Source organism: Mobula birostris, chromosome 13 (genome assembly GCF_030028105.1).
Source record: "Mobula birostris isolate sMobBir1 chromosome 13, sMobBir1.hap1, whole genome shotgun sequence".
In the NCBI taxonomy this organism is placed as follows: Eukaryota; Metazoa; Chordata; class Chondrichthyes; order Myliobatiformes; family Myliobatidae; genus Mobula; species Mobula birostris.
In genome coordinates, this window is record NC_092382.1 from 80,719,208 (window position 1) to 80,732,171 (window position 12,964).

The following is a 12,964-nucleotide window of genomic DNA, read 5'->3' on the forward strand; positions in this document are numbered from 1 at the left end:
ACATCCCATCTCCTGTACTCAATACAACGAATTATGAATGCCAACGTGGCAAAAGCTTTCTTTACGACCCTATGCACCTGTGGCACAACTTACAATGGATTATGGACCTGTGGTCCTAGATCCCTTTGTTTATTCACAATCCTGAGTTGCCCTACCGTTGACTGTGTAAGAACTATCCTGGATTGTCCGACAGAAGCGCAAAACCTTGCACTTGTCTGCATTAAATTCGATTGGCAATTTTCAGCCCATCCTTACAGCTGTTGCAGATCCTTCTGCAAGTCATGATAGTCGTCCTCGCTGTCCACTACACCCGCAAACTTGGTGCTATCCGCAAATCTGCTGATCAGTTAACCACATTATCCTCTAGATCATTGATATAGATGACAATCAACAAATGACCAAGCACCGACCCTGCGGCACCCCACGTCACAGGCTTCCAGACAGAGAGTCAACACTCCACTATCGCTTCTTACAAGCCGAATCCTGAATGCCAAGAAACCGTCTTGACCAGCCTCCCATGCGGGACCTTGTCAATTCCTTTACTAAGGTCCATGTAGACAATATCCACAGCCTTGCCTTCGTCCACTTTGCTGGTAACCTCCTCGAAAAATTCTATAAGATTGGTTAGAAAGGACCTACTGCTAACAAAGCCATACTGACTGTCCTTAACTAGGGTCAATCTACAGATACTGGAAATCCAAATAACACACAAAAAACGCTGGAGAAAATCAGAAGATCGGGCAGCATCGGTGCAAAAGAGTACAGTCGACGTTTCGTGCCGAGGCACTTCATCAGAACTGGTCAGTCCAAGTTTATCCAAAGACGTATATGTCCAGTCGCTCAGAATAACTTTCAGTAACTTTCCCAACACTGATGTCAGACTCACCGGCCTGTAATTTTTTGGTTTGTGTTTACAGCCTTTTTTTTTAAACAGCGGACAATATTGATTACTCTCCAGTCCCATGGTACCTCACCTACCTGCAATATCTTTGCTAAAGCCCCGTCAATTTCTGCACTTGTCTTCCGCAGGGTCGGAAGAAACATTTTGTTGACCCTGGGGATTATCCACTCTGATTTGCCTGAGGGTCGCAAACACCTACTTCCCTGTAATCTGTACATGGTTCTTGAAATTGATGCCGTTTTGCTTCAGTTCTATAGACTCTGTATCCGTGTCCCGATGAAATGCAGATGCAATGAATTCGTTTAAGGTCTTCGCCATCTGTTTTGGCTCCATAGATGGATGATCATTCTGCTCTTCCAGAGGACTAGTTTTATGCTTGCAGTCCTTTTGCTCTGAACATGTCTGTGAAATCGTCAATGACTCTCCTTCACCTTGTCTACTAGAGGAACGTCATGCCTTCCTTTAGCCTCCCTGATTTCTTTCTTGAGCGATTCTTGTACTTGTTAGACTCCATAAAGACCTTATTTCATCCTATTTGCCGTCCGCTGCTAAACACCTCCTTTCTTCTTTCAACCGGCGCCTCAATATCTCTTGCAAATCAACGTTCCTATACTCTTTATCCTTACCTTTTATTCTGATCTGCACTTGCAGACTTCGTAGTCTAAAACTTTTGTTTTTGAAGGCCTCACATCTTCCAAGTGCATTTTTGCCAGAAAGCCGCCTGTCCCAATTCACACCCGCCAGAGACTTTCCGGTACCAGCAGAAGAGCGCTTCCGCTAATTTAGAATCTTTGGCCACGGGTCACACCTAACTTTTTGCATATTACTTTGAAATTATGGTCATCGTGGTCACTGGATGCTAAGTGCTCCCATGCACTAATATCTGTCGCCTACCCTGCCTCTTTCCTTAACAGCAGATTCAGTATCGCACGCTCGTTCTTTGGGACTTCTACATACTGATGCAGAAAACGTTCTTCGACACGCTTAACAAACTCTAACCCGCATTGTTCTTTTATAGTATGGGGTTCCCCGTATATTATGTGGAAAGCTAAAATCACCTACTATAACAACCTTAACGTTCTTGCAACAGTCTACGATCTTTATCGCTAGATATTCCTTTATATCTCTAGGACTGTTGGACGCTCTTCAATATAGTCCCATTAACGTGGCCATATATTTATTACTTCTCAGTTCCACACTTATCGCCTCTCCAGTCGAGTTCTACAGTCAGTCCTGACGGAGCACTGCCATGACATTTTCTCGGACTGGTAACGCAACCCCTCCTACATTAATCCTCCCCGCTCCGTCACGTCTTAAAGAATGGTTCCCCGAAATAGCAGTGACCGGTGTGGAGTGTTCGAGCTGAAACTCGCCCAGCGCCGGAGATCTCCGTTCACACACGGGGTGGAGCCTCAACCCGGTGGAATCAAATTCACAGCCTGGGACTGGCTGAATAAAACGGAGAATCTCTACCCCGCTGGTTGCCCCAGAGGAATAAGGAGGAAAAGAGCGATCGACACGGAAATCCAGACAGAAACTACTTGCGACCGTGAGGGAACGTTCACACAGCCTCTGCAATTCTGTTTGTGTTTGCTGCATTTGTCTTACTCCTCTCTTCTCCCACTGGCCGACATGAACCAGACCGGTGAGGAGGTGTGGGACCAGAACTGCAGACTGGCTCATTAACCCCGGCTCATCCGGACCTGTCTGTCTGTAATGAGCGACTGACGCTCTATAACCGAATAGGGTCGGGAGCGGCAGCCCAGGCTGAATTCCGGCGCCTGGTCGGCACATTTGTCATCCAGGATCGCACTGAGCACCGTCTGATATCAACATCAGAGGTATATGTTGTTTCTGGTTTCGCAAATCAGTGTGCGTTTACAGCGGGGCTCGGCTTTGTATGGATTGGGAGGGAATACAAGGGGAGAAGGCAGCTCTGACAGGTTCAACGAAGTAATTATAGACCAAATGAGTTAAAAGAAGCGACATCTTTACCTTCAGTCAAACACATTTTCTAGGGCGGTTTCTACTGAGGCAGTGCAGATGAAGCTTGCTCACGGATAATAATATGAAACATGTCCCGCGGGGCAGGACAGGGTTTCTTCTCCGATTTCTCTCTCTCTCTCACACACACACAGACGCACACACACACAATTAAAACTAACTTCCCAGAATAACAGGGCGACCGGGAGATTTTACTGTTTTACTGTTCGGGACGTGACAGTGGAGAATGCCACAGAACAATTTATTTAATTGAATCGCAAAATACGATATTAAAACTACAAATGATGGAAGTTTGGGGTAAAACTAAATGCTGGAATCTCACAAAGACTGGTAGCAATCGTAACAAGAATTCATTCAGATTGCAGACACTGGGGAGCTTTCTTTTCTATATCGCCGGGTGTTTGTTATTTCTTTTCTGTAACAGAAATAATTAAATACCACATTAAGCCTACTTTGTGCAGAGCTGAATTGGAGTGTCGAACTGGTTTGTTTGGGATCCGCCCGGTGGACAGGCAGCCGCTTGCCCACAGAAAATTCGCGCTGTGAGTCTCACAGAACAGCAACACCGGCCCCTCCCCGGCAGCTACTAAATATCTGCCGCTGGACTGGTTGGAATGAAGTTAGCAGAAAACGACTTGAAAATATATCGACACGGAAACAGAACATACTTGGTGAATTGAGGTGAGACTAATTCAGCTTCTGATATCTATTTCCGATCACTTTTTCCAATCAGCACGTTATGTGATCAGGGAATCATCAGCTCTATTGTAACCCTCCTCTGGTGGTGGTGGTGTTAAGTGATCCTGCAGTTTTCCATCTGCATGTGTGAGATTTTCCACAATTGACGTCAAGGTTAAAAACAGTTCTCGAACCAGGGGTTATGATTTCAAAGCCAGCATGCGAAAAGCTGTTTAGCCAACACGGGCTCGGTTTCCAAACTTGTCTCTGCAGATAAGTGCATGTTCTTTCCTCTTTGTGACTGTGCTTATTGTGAGTGTTTCGAGCTGATCTCCTGAACGTCATGTAGAAGCAAAGACTTTGATTTTGCTTAAGGGCTCGATACATAGAAAACAGTCGGGGGTGGGGAGACAGTTACAGAAAGCGGCAGGTGGTCTTGCAAAACGAAAACCATGATTTCACTGTCTGGGTCAGAAAGTTCGATGGGCTGATGGCCAATTTCTGCGTGGTATGTTCACAAGAAAAGCTCTGACGACAGTTAACGTAAATCCATTTAATGCGAACGGACCATAACACATGTAAATTACCTGTCGCCGAGTCAAAGCCGAACATTGCAGTAATTCTATGCCTCTGTCAGACCCAGTTGCAATCACTCCAGGTCTGGTAACGTGCTTCCAGCAGCCCAGCCCTTTAAAACCGCTCCCATTCTGTGGAAGTCGAATCCGGATAAAGTCACTCAGAGACCGTATAAGTACAGACTCGTTTTTCCAAGCACCTGGGGCTTACTCCGTTATTCGCTCAAACAGGAACAGTCTATGACTGTCCTACCCAATCCACTAACTGACTAACAATTCCCCTTACACCACAGGTATATCCGTCCAGATACCCCACACACAAGACAGGCTGGAGCCAAAGTTATTTACTACATGACAGCCCCTAAAGACAAATTACAAAATAGTCATAATGGCTTACACACACGGAACAGACTGAAGCTGTCCTATCTCTATGCATGAGTGCACAGGGAGATAAGCATCCTGAAACCCCAGCTAGCTACCCTGAAGAAGAAATATGGCTCAGCATGGCTCAGCACATCTGTTCATCACCAGCAGTTTCTTTCAGAAAAACAGGCTGCTATTGTTTAACAAAGTGTTAACCCTTTTACATACTTTATCATTCCCACTTTACATGATCAACGAAGCAGTAATCTTTTACAGAGAAAGCAAACGAGTACAGCATTGACTTATCAGTGAGTAAAAACAGCAGACATCAGTAATTATAACAATGATATGTACAACTATTAGGCCATAATACAATATCATGCCCCACGTATTACCGAACAGGCCTTCGAAGACCACCATTTCGACCCTTCGGTGAACCCGTGTAAATCCTGCCCTACTTCCTTGATGCTGTCAATCTCCTTGGCAGTGTGCTTGGAGAGGGATATAATGTTAGAGTCATCAGGGATATAGGTGCAGCATTCTGTGTCAATAACAGCACAGGTTCCCCCTTTTCTCAGCTGGGATAAAATCTAAAGCCATACAATTCTGTAGGACTGTTTGACGGATTGCAATCATTTCAGTGGATATTTCTGTTACTTGGGCCTGTGTTTCTGTCAGGGCCCCTTCAGTATTGTGGCCAGCTCCTCAAGTGCTGTAGCCAAATTGATTATCTCTCATGAATTCCTGGCTACTCCATAGGAGGGAAAAGTGATCATCCAAAATTGCTCAGTCTCAGTTATTCCTCTCCACTGCTGGGCACCTGCAAGTATGGCCAGGATGCATGATTCCCAGTACAGGAAGTTCCGTTTGGTTGGAGCCTGAGATACCATCCCTCAAAACACTGGCAACCACAGTCATCTCTGACTGGACACAGTCCCTCACCTCACTTCCCCGGGTGATATTTGAGAAAGCCCAGGCTGGGAGTTCCTCAGTCTCACCACTATCAACCAAAACATTTTCCTTTAGTCCGAGAGAGTCCTTCTACTCAGTTCCTTCAGTAACATGTTTGCAGTCTGTTCGATGCATCCACCGAGATTGCCCCTTCAGTTTCACAGCCGTGGGAGTGGTCAGTAACACCTGATATGGTCCTCTCCACCGAGGTCCGAGTTTCCCTCGATCCTAGTTCTTGATCAGGACAAAATTACCAGGTTCTATGGTGGAATAGTCACTCCTCTCTGCAGAGTGGTTCTCTTCCTTGTAAGCCTGTTGTACCTGTGAATGTTATGCTTGGAAAACTTTGGTTAGTTGGCATATATATTTCCCCATCTCTTCCTCCAGGGTATGCATATCCAATTTTGCTGGTAGACTTTCTGGGAACAATGGTACACAAGGTCTTGGTCCCCAGGGTGTCCTCATGGGCCCTCCATAAAAGATTTCAGCTGGTGACAACACTGTTTTCCCCTGTGGGGTAACCCTCATGTGGAATAGGGGTAACGGTAGGACCTTCAACCAAGTGAGTCCAGTCTCCACTGTTAGTTCAGCCAATTTACTCTGCAGAGTGCCATTGGCTCTCTCCACTATGCCAGCGGCCCGTGGGTGGTGTACACAATGGAATTGTTGCTTCATAGCTAGTTCGTTACATACCTGTTCGTTTTCTTTCACCACAAAGTGTGGGCCATTGTCAGAGCTCAGCATCTCTGGCAGGCCGTACCTGGGAATTATTTCCCGTAATAATACCTTAACAACAGTATTATTGGTAGTTGGAATAGCTTCAATCCATCTACTAAACACATCTATAATAACTAAGCAATATCTATAGCAATGTACTGCAGGCAATTCAATAAAATCAGCTTGTAGACATGAATAAGGTTCACCTGTCAAGGGAGTAGTACCCAGTGTGCAGGGTACAGGTTACCAACCATTCCCTCCTTTCCCAGGTGTGTACAATTATGTATTTAATTGACTGATATTGATAAAAACTCTGCAGGAAATTAAATCTGCCCCACTGGGGTGATCCAAGAACCTAGGTCAGGGTCTTTCTGGCACCCATCTGAGAACACAATTTGTGCTCCTCCTCAGAGGCGTCCCCCTGAAAAGTACGTACCTCCAGCATGTCTGGCAAACTCGTTCTGCTTAAGTCACGAAACGTTGCTTGACGGGAACCCGAGGGCACCACAACTACCGAGGATTGTGCCGCACTTTTCACTGTCTCTCCCACTAAAGCATTGCCTTTAGTGACCTGGTCGGACATGCGTATCTGGGCCGCACATTTAACAATAGCCAAAACTCAAGGTAGCTGTAGAACTGTGAGTAAAATTGTTTACAAAGGTGGCATTACTAATGGGGTGGCCAGAGGAAGTCTGGAATCCCCATGTTCCCAGAGAGCCCCGTAGTCATGTACAACTCCAAATGCGTAACAGGAGTCTCTGTAAACGTTCGCACTTTTATCTGTTGCTAGGATACAGGCACGAGTCAGAGCAAACAGCTCAGCCTTCTGGGCGGAGACAGCTGCTTCAAAAGAGGCCTGCTCAACTATTTCAGTGTCCATCACTATCGCATAGTCAGAATATCATTTTCCTGCTGGATTCACAAAAGATCTTCCATCCTCATAAAACGTTGCCTGGGGCTTCAGGGGGTATTGCGGAATGGATGGGAGAGTCTGTCCTTCTTTCATGGTGATCCAGACAGGGGGGCAGTTGGTGTAGTCGAATTCATGGCCTGAAGTTGCCCAGAGATGGGGTACAATGTCTTGAGTTCGGTCAATATTAAAAGAATGTCTTACCAGATGTCCCATCTTCACCTCAGACTCCTTCTAGTATCGGAATTGGCCCATGGCCAAGTCTTGCCAGTCTCCCTCGGTGCTGGAGGCTTGTTTCGTTGAGGTGTAGGCAAGGAACCCAGGTTCTTTGGCTTGAACCCAGGGCAAACCCTAACGGTGGTCTGGGGAAACACCAGTCCTGTCTGTTGCCAAAGGAAATCCAGAACTTCGGTCAGTAATGCATTGCCCTCTCTTCCTTTAACCTCTCCAATCACCATGACTGGGAACTTCTGTCCCTCGAGGGGTGCATAATATTGGCTTTCCTCAGTTGAGTACGTCATAGGGTCATAGCACAGAGTCACGGCGGGTGGACCGCTGGCATTGGGGTTTCAAATGAAGTGGAGTCCTGATTAAGTAACCACCAGTTGGGGGGTCGGTAACTGGGGAAGCTGTCGGTTGTTCACTGATCCCAGGGTTCCAGTAATATGTCAAAGCTCGTCGCATTCAATTTCAATCATAGTAAGGCCAATCCATATTATTTGTTTCAATTATGTGGGCGAACCAAACATTCATCTCAGCAGTAATTTCTTACATGGCATTAAAACTGTGATACTTTAAGTTAATAATACATAAAAGAATATCCCAGCTGCACATCAAGGAAGACTATTTGCGTGAGCGTGTTTCAGTTACTGTGGGGCCAGGAACCCATGCAGCTCAGTGGGAACAAGGAATAATACCAATGGAGAGAGTCAAACTGAGCCAGGTCACAGATTGGAGATGGCAGAAATACCCCATTCTTATAGAAACAGGAAGAGCATCAGAGAATTTGATGGTCATTACAGATACCAGCACTGTGCCCAGATAGAATATGATTTCTCTCTCCAGCTTGGGTTGAACCTCACTTTAACAGTGTGATGTCAGATCACACCTTGGCAAATCAAATGATCTCATCTGAAATGTTGTCCTGCCACACTGATGGATTTTGTAAATCTTTTTACAGGTTAAAAATGAGAAGGAATTTGTCTCCAGGAATCTCAAGCATGGCACGCCAGTTTTGCTGTCTCTATCTAGATATTTAAGAAGTGGAACAAGGGATTCAATCGACCATCCTTCCTGCTCAGACTGTGCGGAGGGATTCACTTGGTCATCTGATCGAATGGCACACCCGTCATCTTACACAGGGGAGAGGCCATTCATCTGCTCAGACAGTGGGAATGGATTCACTCAGTCATCTCAATTGAAGGTATATCAGCAAGTTCACACTGGGCAAGGCCATTCATCTGTTCTGGGTGTGAGAAAGGATTCAGTCGATCTTCCCACCTGTGGACACACCAGTCAGTACACACCGGGCAAAGGCTGGTCATCTGGTGAATTCGTGGGGAAGGATTCACTCAGTCATCTGACCTAATGGCTCACGAGCGAGTTCACACCGGGGAGCTGCCGTTCAGCTGCTCAGACTGTGGCAAGGGATTCACTTGCTCATCTAAACTGAAGGTGCATCAGCAAGTTCACACTGGAGAGAGGCCGTTCACCTGCTCATTCTGTGAGAAGAGATTCACTCACTCTTCCACCCTACAGAGACACCATCGACTTCACACCGGGGAGAAGCTATTCACCTGCTCAGTCTGTGGGAAAAGATTCACTGATTCATCCACCCTACAGGGTCACCAGCGAGTTCACACTGGGGAGAAGCCGTTCACCTGTTCAGTCTGTAGAAAGGGATTCAGTCATTCATCCCACCTACAGAGTCATCAGCGAGTTCACACTGGAGAGAGGCCGTTCACCTGCTCAGAATGTGGGAAGAGATTCACACTGTCATCCACCCTACAGAATCATCAGCGAGTTCACACTGGGGAGAAGCCATTTACCTGCTTAGAATGTGGGAAGGGATTCACTCAGTCATCCAACCTACAGAGACACCAGCGAGTTCACACTGGGGAGAAGCCATTCACCTGCTCAGTCTGTTGGAAGAGATTCACTCACTCATCCACCCTACAGAGTCATCAGCGAGTTCACACTGGAGAGAGGCCATTCACCTGCTCAGAATGTGGGAAGGGATTCACTCAGTCATCCCACCTACAGAGACACCAGCGAGTTCACACTGGGGAGAAGCTGTTCACCTGCTCAGAATGTGGGAAGGGATACACTAAGTCATCTGAATTATTGGCACACCAGTCAGTTCACAGTGGGGAGTGGCCATTCATCTGCTCAAAATGTGGGAAAGGATTTACTCAGTCATCCCAACTATTGGCACACCGGTCAGTTCACACTGGGGAGTGGCCATTCATCTGCTCAGAATGTGGGAAGAGATTCACTCGGTCATCACAACTACTGGCACACCAGTCAGTTCACACTGGGGAGAAGCCGTTCACCTGCTCAGTCTGTGAGAAGAGATTCACTCAGTCATCCCACCTACAGAGTCATCAGCGAGTTCACACTGGGGAGAGGCCATTCATCTGCTCAGAATGTGGGAAGAGATTCACTTACTCTTACACCCTACAGAGACACCAGCAAGTTCACACTGGGGAGAAGCTGTTCACCTGCTCAGAATGTGGGAAGGGATTCACTCAGTCATCCAACCTACAGAGTCACCAGCGAGTTCACACAGGGGAGAGGCCGTTCTCCTGTTCAGTCTGTGAGAATAGATTCACTCACTTATCCAGCCTACAGAGACACCAGCGAGTTCACACTGGGGAGAAACCATTCACCTGCTCAGAATGTGGGAAAGGATTCACTCGAGCATCCAACCTACAGAGTCATCAGCGAGTTCACACTGGGGAGAAACCGTTCACCTGCTCAGAATGTGGGAAAGGATTCACTCAGTCATCCCATCTACTGGCACACCTCTCAGTTCACAATGAGGAGTGGCCGTTGTTATGAATCCCTAGGTTTCGTTTGCTGTGGACTGTCATTTTAAGAGAGAGAGAGAGAGAGAGAGAGAGAGAGAGAGAGAGAGAGAGAGAGAGAGAGAGAGAGAGAGAGAGAGAGAGAGAGAGAGAGAGAGAGAGAGAGAGATTAAGAAGGTGAATCAGTCTGACTTGCAGCTTCTTTACATCGCTCGCAGCTTGTTTAGTTTAAACCGAGGACACAGACACTCAGAGTCAGACAGAGACGAAGGAGGAAAAAATGGAAGGATCGAAACCAGGGAACTAGTGGCCAAGGGTCACTCTTCAGAACTTTCCTATGCCCACAAGGGTGGGTTAATTATCGATTCAGCGAACATCAAATGTATGGATGTCACCTCGTTTGATCCATAGGAGTGGATCTGATTTGAGGTAGCCTGTGAAGACCACTTATGTGTTAACCCTTGCCTGGGTGTGGTGTGGTAATTCACTTGAAGACGATACCCCTTGTGACAAGTCACTTTCAGTGATAATTCGTATGTGGATTTGGAATGATGACAGATAAAATCTGCAGTGACTGTTCTCTTGCTTTACCACCATGGGACCTGTGGAATTCGACATAATTGCCTTCTCTGGAAATTCACCCTGGATTACAAATATCTCTCATCACCTATTCCATGGCTGAACTGAACTTTCATATTTTACCATCTCAAGACTCTAAGCCTTGTTTCCCCCGAGCTCAATAGTTTGGGAGTTATATTTACCCACACATATATACACATAACACTGTTAACTTTTGTTTATCTTGCTTAAGTTACTATATTATGAGTCGATACTAATAAAGATAGTGGTTTTAGCATCAAAGCCAGACTTCAGGTGTAGTCTACTGCTGCTAGTTCATTTCTAAAGCGTTATGGTTTGTAACAAAATTGGGGCCTGCGTCCAGGATATGAACAAATTCGGGGGCGTATTGATTGATTAATTGTCAATTTCATTGGGAAAATCCCTTTTGATTTATTTGTGTGTGGGAAATCAGCAGCAATGAATGCTGATAGATTTCTGCAAGCGCCAACCTTTGAGGCATTAGAGGACGCCAGGATTGAGTTGTTGAGTACTGCTAAAAGGTTAAAACTTGGAAAGGTGAAATTGACAATGAGGAGGTCACAGATGCAGAGGATAATAACTGAGCATTGTGTATCCGAGGGTGTGTTTAAAGTGGAGGAGTTGGAGGTGTTTCCTGAAAGTAAACTGAGTGAACTTGAGCTCCCGTACAAGTTAGAAAAAATAAAGATGGAGGCTGCAGAAAGGCAGAGGCAGTTTGAAGCTAGAGAGGCAGAAAAACAGAAGGAGGAAGCAGAAAGACAGAGGCTGTTTGAGCTGGAAAGATAGAGAGATTGCAGCAAAGTGGTCTAGCATTAGACTCTGGTGATAAGTTTGAGGCCAGTCGGGAAGTTAAATTGGTACCTCCATTTGATGAGGCAGAGGTTGATAAATACTTTCAGCATTTTGCTCAGAGTTTAAAGTGGCCAAAAGAGGGTTGGCCTATTCTCTTACAAAGTGTAATTAAGGGGAAGGCTCAGCAAGCCTATTCTGCTTTGACAGTTGATGAAACAGCTGATTATGACATTGTGAAACAGGCTGTGCTCAAAGCTTATGAGTTGGTCCCAGAAGCATACAGGCAAAAGTTTAGAAATTTGAGGAAATCTCTGAACCAAACTTGTATGGAATTTGCTTATGAGAAGTTTGTGTGTTTTGACCGCTGGCGCACATATAAAATGTAAATGATGACTTTAACAGCTTGAAAGAGTTAGTTTTAATTGAAGAATTCAAAAGATGCGTCCATAATGACTTAAAGACATATTTAGATGAAAAGGATGCTGCCACTTTGCAGGAGTCTGCTAGATTAGCAGATCAGTTTGCTTTAACTCATACGGTTAAATTTACCCTGAATAAAAGCTACCAAAAGAGTAGCAGGGATAACCAGGGTAAACCAGAAATTAATGCTGGGACTAATAACAAAAGTAAGGATGAAGGGAAGAAGTTGAAGGAGAAATATTCTGGTCTTACTTGTTACTATTGTAAGAAAGCTGGTCATATGATGGCTAATTGTTCCATCCTGAAGAAGAAAAAGGAAAAGGAGGCAGTCCCAGATGCCTGTGATCAGTCTGTTGAAGCACCTACAAACCCACATTTTGTTGAAGCTCAGTTAAGGACTGAGAGGTCTGACCGAGTGAAGAAGGAATTTGATCATTTTATGTCAGATGGGTTTGTATTAGTAAAGGAAGGGTCAACCCCAGTACCAGTGAAAATTCTTCGAGATACTGGGGCTTCTCAGTCACTTATATTAGACAGCGTTCTAAAGTTTGGTGATGAGTCTGACATTGGTGAGGTAAATCTTATTAAAGGCATTGGGGGCAGCATGGTTTCTGTGCCATTGCACAAGGTAACTTTACAGTCAGGGTTGGTTTCGGGACCTGTTAAGATCAGATTATGCTCCGGTTTACAGGTGGACGTTGTTACTTTGCTGTTAGGGAATGTCCTGGCAGATGGTAAAGTTGTTCCTGCAGTGCAGTTGACAACTAAGCCGACCACTGACGACCCACAGATGGATTTTAACATTTATCCTTTCTGCGCAGTAACTCGAAGTATGGCTAAATGTCTGCCAACGCAGACGGTTCTGTGCAGCATGATTCTGATACCCATGACAGCCAAAATCGGGATTCAGGTCATGATGACTTAAAACAGAGATCATCTTCCTCTTTCCCTCCTGCTCCATGGAACCAGACTCAGTGCCAGAGACCGGATCACCGTTGTCGTCCTCTGTCAGGTCATCCCTCTCAAC

General features: G+C 45.7%; 1 protein-coding gene across 2 annotated transcripts; it reads left to right on the plus strand.

The window, feature by feature from the left end:
- Positions 1 to 2,355: 2,355 nt before the first annotated feature.
- LOC140207041 (uncharacterized) lies at positions 2,356 to 10,196 on the plus strand. 2 transcript variants are annotated; one of them, XM_072275362.1, is made up of 3 exons: positions 2,356 to 2,742; positions 3,330 to 3,586; positions 8,280 to 10,196. In XM_072275362.1, exon 3 carries the CDS (start codon positions 8,687 to 8,689, stop codon positions 10,157 to 10,159), a length of 1,473 nt encoding a protein of 490 aa, XP_072131463.1. In that variant the 5' UTR covers positions 2,356 to 2,742; positions 3,330 to 3,586; positions 8,280 to 8,686; the 3' UTR covers positions 10,160 to 10,196. The 2 variants fall into 2 exon arrangements, with proteins under 2 accessions (XP_072131463.1, XP_072131464.1); XM_072275363.1 differs by having other exon boundaries at positions 3,367 to 3,586.
- The last annotated feature ends 2,768 nt before the right edge of the window (positions 10,197 to 12,964 follow it).